The sequence below is a fragment of the Centruroides vittatus genome, unplaced genomic scaffold (genome assembly GCF_030686945.1).
Source record: "Centruroides vittatus isolate TY-2023 unplaced genomic scaffold, ASM3068694v2 contig_788, whole genome shotgun sequence".
In the NCBI taxonomy this organism is placed as follows: Eukaryota; Metazoa; Arthropoda; class Arachnida; order Scorpiones; family Buthidae; genus Centruroides; species Centruroides vittatus.
This window is the reverse complement of record NW_027122508.1, coordinates 13,861-34,496: the sequence shown is the minus strand read 5'-3', so window position 1 is coordinate 34,496 and position 20,636 is coordinate 13,861. Positions and strand designations below refer to the sequence as shown.

Genomic DNA, 20,636 nt, shown 5'->3' with positions numbered 1-20,636 from the left:
TGAGAGCGATCCACGAAAACCAACTTTCGGGGCATTGGGGGGTATTAAAAACTGTTAAAAATATAGAGAGGAATTATTTCATAAGGAACTTAAAGCGTAAGGTGGAGGAGATAGTGAGGGATTGCGCAAAGTGTCAAAGATATAACATCCACAAGGGCAAGGCCCCATTCCAAGAGAATGAAACGGCTAGCGCCCCTTTTCAAAAGATAGCTGTCGATGTGATAGGTCCCATTCGTGCATCGAAGAAAGGTAATCGTTACATATTAGTTATCATAGACATTTTCACGCGGTTTGTGGAGGCTCATCCATTGAAAGATCAGACGGCGTGGTCCATAAGCAATGTACTATTTGATGAGATTGTTTGTAGATATGGGGCCCCGGAGGTAATAATATCAGATAGAGGCACAAACTTCTTATCATCACTTTTCATGGATTGTTGCAATTGGTTGGGAAGTAGACGTAATGTGACGACAGCTTATAGACCATGTTCTAATGGTATATGTGAGCGGGTTAATAAATCCCTAATTGACATGATTGCGAAGTCATCAAGTGATGAAAGCGCCGAATGGGACGACCTAATTCCATCGGCTTGCTTCGCTTATAACAATTCTTATCACTCCACCACTAACGAATCACCGGCTTTCCTCTTATTTGGGATTGACCCAAGGACCCCGAACATCGATAGCGTCCCTAGGTGTATGACCACAGATGAGCGTAGGTCGTTTCTTACTACGAAATTTCGTGTTTTGAGAGAATTAGCAGAATATCATGCAAGGGGGCAGAATCGGAAGAGTCGCGAATTTAGGAATAAAGGGAGGAAGTTGGTTAAATTTAATGTAGGTCAGAAGGTATGGGTGAAAAGAAACGGGGTCAAGAAAAAGTTCTCTGATAATTATGTGGGGCCGTTCTGGGTCACCAAGGTAATGAGCCCCACAACTTATCGCGTTGAGGGGTGCAATCGTGGGGATGTAGAAACGGTCCATGTAGACCGTATTAAACCTTGTTATGGGTGGATAAAACCTAATAAGAGGAAGTTAAGGCGGAGGAGGAATATAAAAGAGACTGTAACCGAGGACAAGGACGAGATCTCCGACCACCGTGTGGTTTGGAGTAAGTGCATTGGTAATCGTTCCCATGATACTGGTGAACATAATGTGGTTGAGCCGGAAGGAATAACGAGTAATGAGAGGCATTATAATTTACGGGGAAGAAAGACTTCTGCAAATTACATTTTGGGAAGTAGCTTTTGCAAGGGAGGTATGTAGTGCTGCGCTACTTTATTGTTTTGTTTGTATAATTATATTGTATATGTAAAAAAAAACATCGTTCGGGATCTACTTGTTGTATGTTTGTTCGCGGAATAGTATACTGTCACCGTTCCTGTATACACCAGTCGGAGTGGCCTGATTGGCCAAGGATAAGTCACGTGAGGAAGGGAGCACTCATGCATAACGGGTAACATAAAAGGGACCGTCGCACGTGTTGAAGGACCTTTCTTTCCTGGTTTTTTCGTCGTGAAGAGAATCCGTTTCCATCCGTGAAGACAGGACATCCTCGACCTCGTGGTGTGCACCTATGGACAGTATACAGTTTATACAACGAAGTAAGATTGTTATTGTGACGTGTTATATTCATTTTCAATAATTTATTTGTTTGATTATTCTGTAAAAATATTGTATTATTGTAAATACTGTAGTATTATTGTTTATTAGCGATCGTATTAATTATAATTGTTTATTATTGTAAACGTGGTATACCCGTCAATCATACTGTTGTTAGCCCTGATCGTTGATTTTATTAAAGTCGTCGTCTTGTTTTAATCAATATTGTACAGTCCTTTATTTCATTCACACCCAGACTCAATATATTCTGATATATTTGAGTTTAAAACAAGCTTAATAGCAGTGAGTCACCGTTATTCCATTCTTACTTATACTGTATAGGAGAAGCTAACCCAAAATAGTACACTAGATTTTTTTTGGTCATTTTTAGTCAGATTAATTGTGCAACACATTCGCAGTATGTATATGATATGTATAGATAACTTCTGTTTAAATGTAGATTGTTTGCGTAACATTAATTAACGTATTAAGTACTCCCCTGCGGGGTCCCATGTTCGATTCCTTCTCCCCTGTGGAGTTTAAGCCCCGATACCGTCGGTGCCACCATACTGCACTTGGTCTGCGGTATCAACACTAGGGTGGGACTTACTGCCGGGGAGCCACTGCTGGGGGACTTCCACTGCACACTGGACTGATTAATGTCTCTATCTTCAACGGTTATCCTAATTTCCATTTCTTCTCTATTCTCTATACCAGTGATTCTCAAAGTGTGGGTCGCGACCCCCAAGGGGGTCGTGAAAAATATTTGGGTGGTCGCTGAAAAATTGATGCCAGATCAAGTTTTTCAAATATTTTGTAAATTTACTATGGATTCATGTTTAGAAATAATAGAAATAAAAAGTATATAAAATAATTTTTACTTAAATAAATTGCACATATAAATAATAAAAATAATATAAATATTTAAATACGAGCCTAAGCCCCTCCCTCCGGGATGTTTTTCAAAGGACCCCCGAACACTTATTCTTCGGGGGTCCTTTGAAATTTTTTAGTGCATAAGGGGGGTCGTGGTCCAAAAAGTTTGAGAAACACTGCTCTATACATTATTCTATTTATTACATCACCTTCATTGTATATTTTCATCATCAGTATTCAAAATATAAAAACCGCTAGGATGACCCTGGCTTCATAGGTCTTCTTGGTGGGTCAAAAAAAAAAACGTATTAAGTAATTTAATAAAATTTTGATAGTGTTTATGTGGATATTCAATTGGATTCACTTCTGGGTGATGATGGTTTTTTACAATTCAGAACAGTAACTGTGAGATTAAAGTCTCTTCTAATGTTTAAAGCAGGAAATAAGTTCTGCTGTTTGGACATTTTTCAGAGCGACAGATATTTATGATATAAAACCAAATTATAAATGTTGAAGTACTTTAAATAAACTTTGTTATATTGCAGAACATTTACTATATTTAGTGGAGTCCTCATCATATTGCATTTATTCAAATATTATCAAGTTTTGTATTGTAGAAAAAATAAAGTTGTTTAAAAAGAAATAAATATTCTTTAAATAAAAGTTAAAATTATTGACTTGTGTGATATTTTTGTAACAAAATTCTACATTGAGAATTTCGACGCGCTCTAGTGAGATCTCACAACTTTCTCCTAAATATTAACAAATTCAATGAAAAACTCTACATCTTCAAAAAATGTTTAATAGATAATCATTTGCTGAAATTACAATAGATGAAATAAAATGAAATTACTGAAATTTATTAGATATATCAATATGTACACTTTTACAGAAATAAAATGTAACATGATTATTTAATGAAAGAAAATATTGATGTGTAAAATTTTGGTTCTGACTTGTATTTTTAATAATAAAATATCAGAGTTTAAGAACTTTGTAGTATTCTCTCAGAACTAGAAGTTGTAATTATCTGTTAAAGTAATGACATGTGATTACGAACCAGAAAGACTGAAAATGTTTATGGTAAATAAGATTTCATTTGAAAGTTTTTATGGTTTTTTTTTTGTATATTATGTGCAGCCTGCACTTAAACTTATTAATACATTACAATAAACTATGAAAGGTAGATTTTAACTTATTTAACCAAGTTATTTCTAACTCTAGGTGATTCAAAATTATGAAGTATGCAATAAATAAGTTATCATTAACTCGGCTCTATCAGTGGCTGAATGGATAACAACACTGACCACCGGCAGCCGTTTCTGGACAATTAGATAACATACTGTCTAATTGTGATACGAATTAAATCAAAATATAAAAAATGACAGTAGAATTAACAATGTAGAAGAATAGAAACTGTTCTCAAATCAAACGGTATAAATAAGTATAAAAGATTATAGTAATCGAATTGTGTAGAATTTGTTAGTTTTGAACTAACCTTCCTTATTTCTGCTTTGTTATAGACTATTTGTTATAGAAAATGCAAGACACTGGTCCAGCATTTTCTATAACAAATAGTCTTCAAAACACAGATCAATTGTAACGAGCACGAAAAATAACATTCATATTTTCACAAGATGTGAATTTTCGAAGAGATGCAATTATAAAATATGTATCTCATTTTTATTGTCAACATTATGCTCTACTCAGTGAAAGAAAGTATTTACACGTTTCCTGATAGCAACTATCGCTCACTACAACTCAGTCACATTAATAAAAAAAAGCAGCAGAACGTTGGCATGCCTCGAACGCAAAAATTTTCGTAATATATTAACCTAAGTTTACTACATTGCACATAATAAATTTTACGAATTCTATAAAATCATTAGAAAAAATCACCCATACATAACGTAATACTGTTTTTGTACTTTACAATTGTCACTTCTTTTTAATGTTAGTAGTACAGAGCAGCCAGCATCTAGGGTAAAAGCGTTCGTCGCTGTATAAGTGAGATAAAAAAGGCGTAGGAAGGCTTTAACGACGAGTGTGTACTATATGCACACTGTTTAAACCCCTGGACGAGAAACAGTGAGGAAAGAATGCGTATAAAACGCAATTATAGCTGGATACCTTTTGCTTTACTTGTGATGGTCGTAGTACAGAGCAGCCAACATCTAGGGTAAAAGCTTTCGTCGCTGTATAAGTGAGATAAAAAAGGCGTAGGAAGGCTTTAACGACGAGTGTGTACTATATGCACACTGTTTAAACCCCTGGACGAGAAACAGTGAGGAAAGAATGCGTATAAAACGCAATTATAGCTGGATACCTTTTGCTTTACTTGTGATGGTCGTAGTACAGAGCAGCCAACATCTAGGGTAAAAGCTTTCGTCGCTGTATAAGTGAGATAAAAAAGGCGTAGGAAGGCTTTAACGACGAGTGTGTACTATATGCACACTGTTTAAACCCCTGGACGAGAAACAGTGAGGAAAGAATGCGTATAAAACGCAATTATAGCTGGATACCTTTTGCTTTACTTGTGATGGTCGTAGTACAGAGCAGCCAACATCTAGGGTAAAAGCTTTCGTCGCTGTATAAGTGAGATAAAAAAGGCGTAGGAAGGCTTTAACGACGAGTGTGTACTATATGCACACTGTTTAAACCCCTGGACGAGAAACAGTGAGGAAAGAATGCGTATAAAACGCAATTATAGCTAAAGATTTTTTCGTTAACTTCTGAGGGTAGAGTACAGAGCAGCCGGATATCTGGGGATAAAGAGCTAAAGACGTTAATGTTGTTACAAACACGTGGAAAACTAAACTTGTTAGTAAATTTTTACATTTGTTTTAATATATAAAATTTATATTTTTGTGTCAAGTATTTTTGTTACCGCACACGTGTGTGTAGGGAATTGTGGAAGTGACGTCACGCTCGACATGTTCCCCACCGGTCAGGGAAAATTTCCCTGCGTCAGTTGTCCCTAATGGCTGTCGTGCGTACGTGCGTTCGCGGGCTAACGACACCATTTTAGCATTTTTAATGTCGCTTTCTCTCGTAGATGGAATGTATTATGGTGAATTAAAGTAATTCGTTTTGTTAATATTGATGAGTTCCTGCGTATTTCTTAATAAAGTTGTTCTTAAACGAAGCAAGTAGCCGGAAATAAAAAATCGTTCGTAACTTTTAAACGGTTGATCGTAAGTAATTTTTTTAATACCAATCGATTCAGCGTGTCAAATAACATCTAAATATGTCTATGTCTATTCGTTAATATTTAGTTTAAGATTTTTTTTTTAGCTGGATACCTTTTGCTTTACCCTAACCCTAAATTCTTTTATTTGTCCTCATACGATATACAACTTTTATTTCAAGCATTAAATATATTTCAATTATTATTTATTCTGTAAAAAATAACCTTATTTCTGTTAATTTGGTCTCTGATTAGTTTAGTTGATATATATTACTTACATGTTTAATCCATGCTACTGCATTCATAATAACTATATTTAACTATTGAAGTGAACTCACTCAGCAAAAATTAAATCAGAAACAACCAAACACCTTAAGTTGCTGAGAAAATTTAATAAATAACAAAAGTTTTCAGCCAAACCTGTTAGCAATCATCAGGTTAAACATATTCGAATGCAAACACGAAAATGGAACAAAAAATTTAAATACAAACAAAATAAAATAACGGATAAAATATACATATAAGAAAGTAAAAAATAAATATAAATAACAAAAAAATATAAAAAATATGTATAGGTTAAATATATAAACATTAATAAATTACATGAAACTCAAATAAATGCAAGACATGCATTTATCAATAAATTATATGAAATACTGACAAATATAAGATATGCAGTGATAACAAAAAATCAAGGCATTAAATTAAGAGCTATCAAACCTCTTAATTAAATACTTCCATGCCAAAGGCAACCCTTCAGCATCCCTGGCATTAATGCAGGCATTATGTAATCTGCTCTTAAATATTTCAGTTTTTTTCGGCGCAAAACGCTAAAGTCGGTGAATGTACAGGTTTAGTAATGTCTGCTTCACCCCACCTGACTACCGAGCCTTCAACCTGTGCCATCTGAGATAGAATTGTAGCGTTAGGTCTTTTGCTGATGTTGTACTTGTGCTCCCTCAATCTAATTCCTACGTTTCTATTAGTAACTCCAATGTAGTTTTTATTAATGCCTAGTTCTTGGTTCTCATAAGGAATTTTGTACACTCCAGTCATTCTTTCTTTATCAATTTTGTCTTTGTCGTTCCTTAATAATTTGTACAGGTTGGGAGCCCTCTTGAAAATTAATTTGGTATTTTTGCAGGCTGAGATTTCCTTCATGATAGCTTCTTTCTTTCTGTCATACGTGAACTTTGTGAATTTGCGGAAATCCCCTCTTTGAGCTTTTGTTTTGTTAATCTTGTAGTTTTTGATTAGTGCGGTTATCATATCCGCCCTGTACCCTAGAGTTCTAGCGATATGTGATATCCTGTAGATTTCTTTTTGTCTATCAACCACACAACTGCAGTAGAGAAAAGCCCTGTGAACAAAGGCACGGAAAGCAGCCATTTTGTATTGGTAAGGATCATTCGAACGCGACGGAATGCACAAAGGGCTATGCGTTGGTTTCACGTACACTTTAGTGATCAAATGTCCTTCCTTGAATTCAATGTCAATGTCTAAAAGATGTATCCGTGAGGAACACGTCTGTTCAATCTTTAGCATGAGGCCGTCATCGTTGTTGTTGATTCTATTAATAAATTCCTCGATTTTCTGGTCATTTTTCCATATTACCAGGACATCGTCCACGTATCTTTTAAAATACATAATGTCATTCATGAAGCCACCAATAACACTTTTTTCTAACCTTCTCAATACAAGTTCACACAACAATCCTGACATAGGACTTCCCATTGGGACTCCCCTATTTTGTTTGTATTGACGGCTATTAAAGGCAAAAGAAGATTCATAACAGACAAGGTTAGCTAGTTCTATCAAATCATTATTGTAATTTGCCAAATCTGGGCTCTTGCTGTGCATGAAATCCAAAAGTGCTACCTTGCATGACTCAATTTTTATAGAGCGGTATAAGCTCTCGTAGTCCATAACAGTTCCAACCTCATTATCCATTAAAATTAGATCCTGTATCTCATTAACCACATCTCTGGGATCCTGTGCCACATATATGTTATTTTCGAGCTGAGAGGTGAGAAACTTATGTAATCTCTTTTCAAGAAAAAAGGTTTGTCCTTTGCATCTTTCAACTATGGGTCTTACTTCCTTGCCCTCTTTATGGGTTTTGGCAAACGCAAATAATCTCGGCATACCTGGCCTAGGATTCCGACAATTTTTGAGGAAAGGTAATAAATTGGACATTTTAGCTTTTTCAAGTTTCTTAACTCTTTTGTGGACAGTATCGATAATCTTTTCGTCAACACGCTCGCATTCGGTTTTCTTAATATAATCATCCAAAGCGTTATTATACGTTTGTCTTTTCATGATGACTAATGTTTTGCTCTTCGTCCGCTCTAGTAGTGACCAAATCGTTTTTTCTAATCCAGCATTTAGTAAGTTTGATGTATTTACTGGCATCACATCCTTTTTTCCAAGCCATCTGGTTTTTAATGACAGTTTTCCATCAGAGGTATTCTTTTTCTAAAGGATCTAGCCCAGATATTCCTCTTTCTATTTCTTGAATTGACGCGTCCCAAGAGTTCGAACTTTCAGGGACATAGTTCGGTCCCCACTTTAGAAATTCCATGATCTTCATCGGGACTTCTACCTGTTCCCATAATACGAATGTCGCAGGATTATCATTAGCTACTTTTGATGCCTGTTTTCTAAGGATCCATTTCATTTTCTTAATGTACTTATTCCTTAAATTCACATGTACCGTATCCGTTAACTTAACTATTCTTCGGTTAATATCTACCAACATTTCACGATCCTCATTGTATATAATATTTTCTAGATTGATGAGCTCATGCAGGATACCATATTTTTCATTCCTAGCAATTCTAATGGACTTACGAAGGCACATAAGACAAAACTTAAATTTCAATGAAGCACATTCCCTCTATAAAAATTGAGTCATGCAAGGTAGCACTTTTGGATTTCATGCACAGCAAGAGCCCAGATTTGGCAAATTACAATAATGATTTGATAGAACTAGCTAACCTTGTCTGTTATGAATCTTCTTTCGCCTTTAATAGCCGTCAATACAAACAAAATAGGGGAGTCCCAATGGGAAGTCCTATGTCAGGATTGTTGTGTGAACTTGTATTGAGAAGGTTAGAAAAAAGTGTTATTGGTGGCTTCATGAATGACATTATGTATTTTAAAAGATACGTGGACGATGTCCTGGTAATATGGAAAAATGACCAGAAAATCGAGGAATTTATTAATAGAATCAACAACAACGATGACGGCCTCATGCTAAAGATTGAACAGACGTGTTCCTCACGGATACATCTTTTAGACATTGACATTGAATTCAAGGAAGGACATTTGATCACTAAAGTGTACGTGAAACCAACGCATAGCCCTTTGTGCATTCCGTCGCGTTCGAATGATCCTTACCAATACAAAATGGCTGCTTTCCGTGCCTTTGTTCACAGGGCTTTTCTCTACTGCAGTTGTGTGGTTGATAGACAAAAAGAAATCTACAGGATATCACATATCGCTAGAACTCTAGGGTACAGGGCGGATATGATAACCGCACTAATCAAAAACTACAAGATTAACAAAACAAAAGCTCAAAGAGGGGATTTCCGCAAATTCACAAAGTTCACGTATGACAGAAAGAAAGAAGCTATCATGAAGGAAATCTCAGCCCGCAAAAATACCAAATTAATTTTCAAGAGGGCTCCCAACCTGTACAAATTATTAAGGAACGACAAAGACAAAATTGATAAAGAAAGAATGACTGGAGTGTACAAAATTCCTTATGAGAACCAAGAACTAGGCATTAATAAAAACTACATTGGAGTTACTAATAGAAACGTAGGAATTAGATTGAGGGAGCACAAGTACAACATCAGCAAAAGACCTAACGCTACAATTCTAGCTCAGATGGCACAGGTTGAAGGCTCGGTAGTCAGGTGGGGTGAAGCAGACATTACTAAACCTGTACATTCACCGACTTTAGCGTTTTGCGCCGAAAAAAACTGAAATATTTAAGAGCAGATTACATAATGCCTGCATTAATGCCAGGGATGCTGAAGGGTTGCCTTTGGCATGGAAGTATTTAATTAAGAGGTTTGATAGCTCTTAATTTAATGCCTTGATTTTTTGTTATCACTGCATATCTTATATTTGTCAGTATTTCATATAATTTATTGATAAATGAATACCTTAGGATTTAAAATTGCGGCCAGGGAAATTTTTCCCTACTTCGGAGACTGCGGCGGAGAAAAAATTTTTCCCTCCATTCAAGATGGCCGCGTTTCCGGTCGCTATCTTGAATTTCTCTGCAGACTCCTCGGACGTTAACCGAAATAAAAAAAATTAAAAAAAAAGAATATTTTTACTTACTTTTCGATGGTGGTTGCCTACTTCTTCCTACTTTTTTTTTCCTTTTCGATCCATTCTTTCTTCAGTTTTGCCAGCTTGGATACTTTTCTTTTCTCTTGGTACGGCTCTTTTCTTCCCTGTTCTTTTCGATTCGGCTGCTCTTTTATTGGTCGATTGGCGTTTCCCTCTGTTCGATTTATTACTACTTGGCCATATAAACGACAGAATGCAACCCCAAGAAATGTGGCCAAAATTACTTTTAAATGTTCCTTCAAAGGCAGAAGTCTTCGTTCCGCACTTACTACTTCGCAAGAAACAGCTTTCTCTGTTACTCCGATGATATAATATGCATTTAGAATGGCACGGAATGCAAACGGACTCGGTCGGCTGTATGCCTAATTTTACAGCAAATTTCGGAAATCTCAATGCGTTATCGATACGGGGAGGCAAACCTAGCTCCAAGAAGTCGTCTTCCATTAACTTGTAGAAATCACGTGTGGTGCAACTCGACCGAAATTCGTCGTTGAAACTCAAATCGGCAAAACTACTCATTATCGAATAATGGGCAATAAACTAAACGCGGGGAGGTGGTGAGGAAAAAAATGAAATATCGTAACCAGAAAAATAAACAGCAAATATTCCAATACGCAATTCGTCGTGACACTGCAGTAAACGATTCCAACTGGAAACTAGTCGATTTGCATAAAATTGCATTGAAATGAACAAAAATCACGTCACAGATCGAGCATTTGCATATTGGTTCATAACACAACTACGAATTTCCCGCCGATATTACTCTCGCACGACGTCACGAAAAGGCTTCCTTTACCGTCGCAAATTTACACACAACAGTCGCCGTTTCGAAGTTACAGGATACTTGGCAACATCGATCTTGTTGAAACCGTATGGGGAAAAATTCTCAACGGCGTCGACGTCACGACTCTAGGAAAAAAAACTTTTCCTGCTGCAGTCTCTGAAGTAGGGAAAAATTTCCCTGGCAGCCATTTTGGATCCTAAGGTAACATTAACCAATTTATTGATAAATGCATGTCTTGCATTTATTTGAGTTTCATGTAATTTATTAATGTTTATATATTTAACCTATACATATTTTTTATATTTTTTCTTATTTATATTTATTTTTTACTTTCTTATATGTATATTTTATCCGTTATTTTATTTTGTTTGTATTTAAATTTTTTTGTTCCATTTTGTGTTTGCATTCGAATATGTTTAACCTGATGATGGCCAACAGGTTTGGCTGAAAACGTTTGTTATTTATTAAATTTTCTCAGCAACTTAAGGTGTTTTGTTGTTTCTGATTTATATTTAACTATATTATAAAACAATAGCAAGTAAAGTCCCGACCAAAATGATTGACTATCAGTCGATCGATTGCGCAGCTGTGGAAATTGATCACTTGTTACACCAGGACGTTCTATCTCTTAGCAAAGGCGTTTCAGGTGGACTGATCCGATTTGAGCCGTAATAGGGGTAAGGAAATCGAGCCGGAGGGACTTAAGCGTGCAGTCAAGCGCTCTGCAGGTTGACAAGACTAATCGCTCATCGCTTGCCTAAAACTGCGTGTGTAGCATAGGCCGTTTTTCTTTTAAAATTGTAAATTTGCCGCCACTGATCGTCAGAAATATGATTTTATCCGTTATCTTTATACTTTTCTTTCTGTATAATGTTTTATTTACGTTTATTTTCCTGTAATTTTAGACGATACAGCTTTAAAATAAACAGATCAGGTCTCAATTGCCAATAGATTATCTCAACTTTTACCGATTGTCGTCGGTTCCTTTGTAATCGGAGAGGAATAGGACCCTGTGTCAATTTTCACTGTTAAGTGTTAATTGTTTTTGCGGTAATCTGAGTAGAGGGGAGAAGTTACTTAATAAACCGCCAAGTGTTTTATTACTGTTTAAACAACTGCTCCCCAGTTGTTATTTTTAGTAATAGGAGAGGGGTAGATCGTGTGTCAAGGTCAGTTAAAGTTTATTACTTTCGCAACAGGGTGTCATCTGAGCTGCCACCCACTCCCCACTTAAATGACAACAAGGCGCTAAGTGTTTTATTACTATGTAAACAAACTCCTTTCCCTGTCAGAAGTGGGTCAAATGTCAAGGTTACTATTTAATAGTATTGAACAGAATGTTTTTCTTGATATTTAACTATCAATTTGTCAGAACTCTTTATTTTGAATACTTTTCTTATAATTTATTTTCACTTTGGTTATAAAATTGTTTTTATCATGTTTTAAATCGCGGTATTACTAATACAGCATTGTATTTTGAAAAAATGTTACGAATTAGAAATTCAGCAATGCAACTATTTCGTTGTTTTATAAAATATTTATTGATTATACAGAGTTTGCAAAAATGTTTGCATATCTCTTCTTCGTCATTATATATATATTAATAAAATATATTGCCAGTTTATAAACAGATCTTTTTGTATTCAAATATGTTTTCATTATATCGATTATATATTCATATTATATTCAAATTGAACTTTTATACTTTGTAAATATTCACATATCACATTATATTTTATTTGTTTAATTCTATACTACTTGTAATTATGTAAAAGATATTTTTATAACATTTAATTTCTTTTTATATGTTTTTAATTATTTTTTAAGCTATTGTGACCTAATCTACGAATAGCAGCTTCCCACGCATCACATAGAGTTTTTTTGGGAAAGCCATCATTGCACACGTAAAGTTGCCTCTAAAGTTGTTTATCCGGGAAAGATGCCATTCAGGAACTATTCTCGACATACTCAAACAAAATAAATATACACACTTTTTAAAATTTCTAATGATTATTTATTTCAATAATCAAAAGCTATACATTTTTCCACATCTCTCCTCATCAATTTTTCCTTCTGAATTTTTCTTCTAAACTTGCCTTTTTTCCTTCAACACATTATGCAAATGAGTGCTCATTTACATAATGTGTTGCATTTATCAGAAAATTCGAGGTGAAGACCTGCAGTAATTAGAAGGAGACATACACAGTAATTAATGACAGATTTTTTCTCTATATTATTTATGTCTGTTACCCTGAAATTAAATACACTTGTCGAGGCAAAGCGATAGTATATAAAGCCTTTGCTGAAGTGCGGGATTAATAGTTTCGCCATGCCGAAGCCTATAGTAAACGAAATTCGTGAACTGGTGATCAGCCATCAAGAGGATGGAAAGTCAATATCCGAAATAGCCGAATGCCTGCGTATTTCTCCAAGAAGCGTGTCGCGCATCTTAAAATTGTACAGAGAGACTGAGTCAGTGTCGCCTGGACACTCATCTGGCCGACCGCGCCTGACGACCCCGGCTCAAGACGAGCGACTCAAGGCGGAAAGCGAGGCGAATCCGTTCGCCACGGCGTCAACTCTTAGGTCTGCAGTGAACCTGAACGTGTCAGTAAACACAGTAAAGCGGAGGTTAGTAACATTTGTAGTATAATATTCCAACATTGCAACGAAATATATTTCTATCGATAAGACGAACCGCCAGACATTTCTATTAACGTGCTCTTGCATATACAGAAATGTAGGAAGCAGGATAATACATTTTTATTTTATTCATAGGTTGCGAGAAGCAAATCTCTTCGGAAGAATTGCCGCTAAAAAGCAACTCTTAAGTGTCGCAAATCAAATGGATAGACTTGGATTTGCGCAACAATATTCCCGATGGACAAAGGCAGATTGGTCGAACGTCATTTTTAGTGACGAAAAAGTATTTTGCTCAAGTAGCAGTGGGCCGATTTTGGTTCGACGGCCACCAGCTACCCGCCATGATCCTAAATATGTGTGGCCCACCCAAAGAAGTGGGCGTTTTTCGCTAGGTGAGTGTTTTTAATGTGGTGTTTGCGTGTATATATGTCATTACTTCTTTAAACATGACAACTTATCTGCTTTTTCTGTTTACAGGCGTCTGGGGATGGATGAGCGATGCGGGTCCCGGGGAGTTGGTTCGCATAGACGGTCATCTCACCGCCGTGCAGTATGTCGAGATCTTAGATCAAGTATTACTGCCGACGGTGAGGGCCGTCTATGGCGATAAGCGGTTTTTTTTTGTTCAGGACCGCTCCCCGGTCCACACATCGCGAATCGTTTCGAGGTGGATAGACGACCATCCACAAGTAGTGGATCTGGGATGGCCGGGGAGAGGGGCGGACCTCAACCCAATCGAACATCTTTGGGCCAAGCTCACCGACGAACCCATTCAGGCTGCCAATCCCAACGACCTTTGGGACATTGTCTCTAGTCGTTGGGAGAAGCTTCGCGAGGACATGCTTTGTCACACTCTTGTGGAAAGCATGCCCGAGCGTCTGAATCAGGTCGTTGAGAGAGTTGGATTGTGGTCGAGGTTCTAAACCTCTCCCCTCCAACTGCGTTTTTTTTTTTCTTTTTTGTTAGCGGTAGCTAACACCGTTTTGTTTCGTTACGTATAATTGCTATGTTCTATTAGCAATTAAGCAACACTTTGATGATTCGTTATGTTTTGTTAACTAATTTTGTTACTTGAATTAATAAATGCATTTACTCATTTTTAATTTGTGTGTTTTTATAATAAGTCCCAAAAACACTTAGGACGTTGTTGTCATTTAAGTGGGGAGTGGGTGGCAGCTCAGATGACACCCTGTTGCGAAATTAATAAACTTTAACTGACCTTGACACACGATCTACCCCTCTCCTATTACTAAAAATAACAACTGGGGAGCAGTTGTTTAAACAGTAATAAAACACTTGGCGGTTTATTAAGTAACTTCTCCCCTCTACTCAGATTACCGCAAAAACAATTAACACTTAACAGTGAAAATTGACACAGGGTCCTATTCCTCTCCGATTACAAAGGAACCGACGACAATCGGTGAAAGTTGAGATAATCTATTGGCAATTGAGACCTGATCTGTTTATTTTAAAGCTGTATCGTCTCAAATTACAGGAAAATAAACGTAAATAAAACATTATACAGAAAGGAAAGTATAAAGATAACGGATAAAGTCATATTTCTGACGATCAGTGGCGGCAAATTCACAATTTTAAAAGAAAAACGGCCTATGCTACACACGAAGTTTTAGGCAAGCGATGAGCGATTAGTCTTGTCAACCTGCAGAGCGCTTGACTGCACGCTTAAGTCCCTCCGGCTCGATTTCCTTACCCCTATTACGGCTCAAATCGGATCAGTCCACCTGAAATGCCTTTGCTAAGAGATAGAACGTCCTGGTGTAACAAGTGATCAATTTCCACAGCTGCGCAATCGATCGACTGATAGTCAATCATTTTGGTCGGGACTGTACCTCTTTGCAAAAAGAAAAAAGAAAAAAATGAAAAGAGAGAAAACGCGAAAGAAAGGTTAAAATTATTCAGTGTAAGGGGTATCTGAGAGTGGAGTACTGAGACATTTCCATTCATGGCTCATAAGTCTAATCCAAGGTCTGCATACCGAAGCATGATGGCAACATTTCTGACATGTTGCCATCATGCTGAATAAATCTCGTTTTGTTTTTATAAAAGCATTCAATTATTCTTAAAAGCATTGGAAGACATCGAATTCTTGGTCAGAGATTACATGTATCGAAATTACTCAGTAATGCCACAGTTTTCTTTGCCACAGATTTCAATTATTTAAGTATATTTAAATAGTAAATTGTGTGAATTATTAGCTTAATCGAAATATCAAGTTATTAACGACATGTAAATGAAATTGGAATACTCAGAACCACCACTAGAGGGCCAGACCAGTTATAAATATGTTAAGGACTTGACGGTATGGTAAGAAGATTATACTTCCGTTTTTAATGTAAAAACGTCAGATCCTCCATAGAAAGGCTGACGTTGATATCGTTTTAATCATGTGAATTTTCTACTTACTGTTTGTTTTTTCGTGAAGTTTATCTTCAAACGTTTTTAACTGTTACTTCTGTGGTTGGTGAAAAATAGATTAAAATATAGACTTGAAAATGTGAATAATTTTCTTCATTGTCTAAACTTCGAAAATAGAAGATATCCAGAGTTATGTAACGACATGTAAATGAAATTGGAATACTCAGAACCACCACTAGAGGGCCAGACCAGTTATAAATATGTTAAGGACTTGACGGTATGGTAAGAAGATTATACTTCCGTTTTTAATGTAAAAACGTCAGATCCTCCATAGAAAGGCTGACGTTGATATCGTTTTAATCATGTGAATTTTCTACTTACTGTTTGTTTTTTCGTGAAGTTTATCTTCAAACGTTTTTAACTGTTACTTCTGTGGTTGGTGAAAAATAGATTAAAATATAGACTTGAAAATGTGAATAATTTTCTTCATTGTCTAAACTTCGAAAATAGAAGATATCCAGAGTTATGTAACGACATGTAAATGAAATTGGAATACTCAGAACCACCACTAGAGGGCCAGACCAGTTATAAATATGTTAAGGACTTGACGGTATGGTAAGAAGATTATACTTCCGTTTTTAATGTAAAAACGTCAGATCCTCCATAGAAAGGCTGACGTTGATATCGTTTTAATCATGTGAATTTTCTACTTACTGTTTGTTTTTTCGTGAAGTTTATCTTCAAACGTTTTTAACTGTTACTTCTGTGGTTGGTGAAAAATAGATTAAAATATAGACTTGAAAATGTGAATAATTTTCTTCATTGTCTAAACTTCGAAAATAGAAGATATCCAGAGTTATGTAACGACATGTAAATGAAATTGGAATACTCAGAACCACCACTAGAGGGCCAGACCAGTTATAAATATGTTAAGGACTTGACGGTATGGTAAGAAGATTATACTTCCGTTTTTAATGTAAAAACGTCAGATCCTCCATAGAAAGGCTGACGTTGATATCGTTTTAATCATGTGAATTTTCTACTTACTGTTTGTTTTTTCGTGAAGTTTATCTTCAAACGTTTTTAACTGTTACTTCTGTGGTTGGTGAAAAATAGATTAAAATATAGACTTGAAAATGTGAATAATTTTCTTCATTGTCTAAACTTCGAAAATAGAAGATATCCAGAGTTATGTAACGACATGTAAATGAAATTGGAATACTCAGAACCACCACTAGAGGGCCAGACCAGTTATAAATATGTTAAGGACTTGACGGTATGGTAAGAAGATTATACTTCCGTTTTTAATGTAAAAACGTCAGATCCTCCATAGAAAGGCTGACGTTGATATCGTTTTAATCATGTGAATTTTCTACTTACTGTTTGTTTTTTCGTGAAGTTTATCTTCAAACGTTTTTAACTGTTACTTCTGTGGTTGGTGAAAAATGGATTAAAATATAGACTTGAAAATGTGAATAATTTTCTTCATTGTCTAAACTTCGAAAATAGATATTAAAGTAGTAAATTGTGTGAATTATTAGCTTAATCTGTATTATCTATATCTATCAGTTAACATTAAAAGTATTCACAGTATTAAATTAAATTTATATAGTAGATAAAATTGATAATAATAATATAAAATTATACCATTGTGTTTAAATTTTTGATGTTATTATTCAACACGTTTCATTTCTGTCGTATTATTATAAATAACTTTGTCCTACGTAAGAAACTATTCCAAGCTTTTTATCTATACATCGTTTGTTCATAGTACTAAATAATAATAAAGTTTCAGCAATAATTTAATTGCTTACGTCTACAATTATGAAAGATTTATTTGGAAACCAATTGTCTAATTTTTTTGCCATTAGAAATCTCAATCAGTTGCACGATATAAACTCTTGTAAAATTTAGAAGAGTAAAGAGATCTTAATAATAATAATAAAAATAATAATAATAACGCTTCTGTGGTCACTACCTGGTCGTGGTGGGAGAGCCCAGTAATTTTACTGATCCATAGGGCAATGAAGGCTGGAGCACAAGCTCCTGGTAAGGACACCCATGCCAGTAAGGTCTATGGGGAGAAATGAAGCTAAGAGTGACTACACCCACATTCTGTGTTGATATTTATTATGGTAATAACTAGATCAAAGTGTGATACCGGCTCGGACGTCACCCGGGTTAACAAGGTCCGCGTTCGTGGGTTAGGCAAAGGCTCACGTTCGAAAAATAGGTCACAGTCTCTCTTGGTTACCGGTGGCGAAAGCAGAACCAGCCCAAGCATGACTACTGCAATGCCCTCAACAGATGTGAGGAACCAACCCAGCCTTGGTGTTTCTGTGGCAATGCATCCACAGACCACAAAGGCTGGAAAACCACGCCAACGGATGAAATGGACAGTAGAAATGAACGAGTTTATCATCCGTAGTTACTACACCATCACAAAACTCGAAACAAACATGACAGCATACACACAACAACTACACCATCGATTCATACAACAGTATCCTCATCTCACTGTCACCGAACAAAGGGTTGTTGATCAAAAAAAGAACAATTATACACAACAACCTTATTCCACAAACAACACTTGAACTTATCAAACAACAGGTTGCTGATCAAATACATCAACAGACAGAAACATCTAACATTAATGAAGATCATGTAACCTGTCAGGATAATCCAGCAACAAGCATTGATAATAACACACATACAACAATTACCACTAATGATACTACAGACACTTCCTCGTCCATCACTGATAACATAGACATGGATTTAGTTAATACGCTCTCAGTTATATTTCAGGAAACACTCACTAAATATACAGGCACAGATCCCACACAACGACCACGAATACCAAAAATCAACACGTCAAAGGAAGTAAGAAAAACACTAAATTATGTAAACACTCACTTAATACCACACTATATTAATTCAATTTCTACACTCGCAGACATTCATACATTAGTTTATGCTGGAGCAGTCACAGTAGTGACACACCATGGACTGAAAGTACAGTCACAGACAAATACACAGAAAACACAATACTATCACAAGCCTGCCTGGCAGAAAAGAATAGAAATACAAATAAATGACATAAGACAGCAATTAGGCAGGCTGACACAATACGCTAAAAGCAACATAACACCCAAATTAAGGAAACAGCTCAAAAACATTTTTAAGAAAATAAAAACACATACAAAACATGAACATCACAACACACACATTACAGAATACATTGATACACTAAAACAAAAACTTGCTGCCAAAGCACGTAGACTAAAACGTTACAAAACATGTACACTACGAAAACAACAAAATAAATTATTTACAAACAATGAAAAACTCTTTTACAGACAAATTAATAACAAAGCAAACACTGATACACAGCACAGTGGCACACCAACAGAAGAAGAACTCACAACATATTGGTCTTCTCTTTGGTCCAGTGCTGTCGCGCATAATGCTGATGCAGGCTGAATCGAGGAGGAGAACAGAAACTTGCACAACATACCAACTAGTGCCCTGTGCTGAAATAAACATACATGATTTCCAATACACTGTCAACAGAACACACAACTGGAAGACACCTGGTGTAGACAACATTCACAATTTCTGGTACAAAAAGTTTACATCACTGCACCAGGAACTAGCTAAACACCTAACACACATTATCGTCAATTCAACAGAGATGCCAAAACTTCCTACTCAGGGCATCACCTACATGAAACCTAAAAACAACAATACCACAGACCCCACACAATACAGACCAATTACATGTCTTCCAACACTCTACAAATTATTGACATCCTGTATCGCAAACAAAATATACAAACATGTTGAAGAACACAACATTCTTACAAAACAACAAAAAGGTTGCCATAGAAATCACAAGGGATGCAAAGAACAGTTACTCATAGATTCAGTCATTCTACGGCAAGCACAGAAACAACACAGAAACATACACATGGCTTATATAGACTACAGAAAATGGTTTGACAGTGTTCAACACAGTTGGCTGCTACATATTCTACACATGTATAAAATACATTCATCACTCATTGCGTTTTTTCATAACACTATGCAATACTGGAGAACAACATTACATCTCAGGGTTAGTAACGCTTCCATACAAACAAACCAAATATTCATTAGGTGAGGAATTTTTCAAGATTCCTTGAGTTCTCTCTGGTTCTGCTTAGCCCTGAACCCATTATCAAACATGTTAAACAACACGCAATATGGTTACAACATCATGAAAAAACAACACAGTTTACACTGTCATATCTCATGTACGGTACATGGACGAAATAAAACTTTATGCATCCACACAAAAGCAACTTCATCAAGTCATACAAATCAGACGTTCATTCAACAAGGACATACAAATGGAGTTCGGCCTAGACAAATGCAAAACACTTCACATAGAAAAAGGAATACTGAAAAAAGACGATTTTCCACTTGGAAAGGGGGACATTATTGAATCCATGGAAGAGGGCGAGTTCTACAAGTATTTAGGATTCCAACAGGCCAAACTACTAGAACGTGCACAAATAAAGCAAAAATTAATTAAAGAATACCAAAGTAGGTTAAATGCTATTCTTGGAACACGGTTAAATGCAAAACACACAATTAAAGCAATAAACACATAGGTCATTCCAGCACTCACATATTCTTTCGGAGTTATACATTGGACTTATACAAATCTTAAGGAACTCCAAAGGAAAACAAGACTAACTAAGCATAAACAACATCATACTAAATCTGCCATAGAAAGACTAACTTTTCCATGTAATAATAA

The 20,636-nt window shown here is 35.9% G+C and overlaps 1 protein-coding gene across 1 annotated transcript; it reads right to left on the bottom strand.

The window, feature by feature from the left end:
• Window positions 1-1,442: 1,442 nt before the first annotated feature.
• On the bottom strand, window positions 1,443-7,983 carry LOC136981689 (uncharacterized). Its single transcript, XM_067278030.1, has 2 exons — window positions 7,005-7,983; window positions 1,443-1,573 (listed from the first exon to the last, which is right to left on the bottom strand). The coding sequence occupies exons 1-2, from the start codon at window positions 7,981-7,983 to the stop codon at window positions 1,443-1,445; spliced, it is 1,110 nt and encodes a 369-aa protein (XP_067134131.1).
• Window positions 7,984-20,636: the final 12,653 nt, after the last annotated feature.

Coding starts and splice junctions, on each gene's coding strand:
- LOC136981689 (XM_067278030.1), bottom strand. CDS start 7,983: ATGAAAAGACAAACGTATAATAACGCTTTGGATGATTATATTAAGAAA. Junction 1,574..7,004: donor GGCTTTTCTCTACTGCAGTT/GTGTGGTTGATA, acceptor TACTGTCCATAG/GTGCACACCACGAGGTCGAG.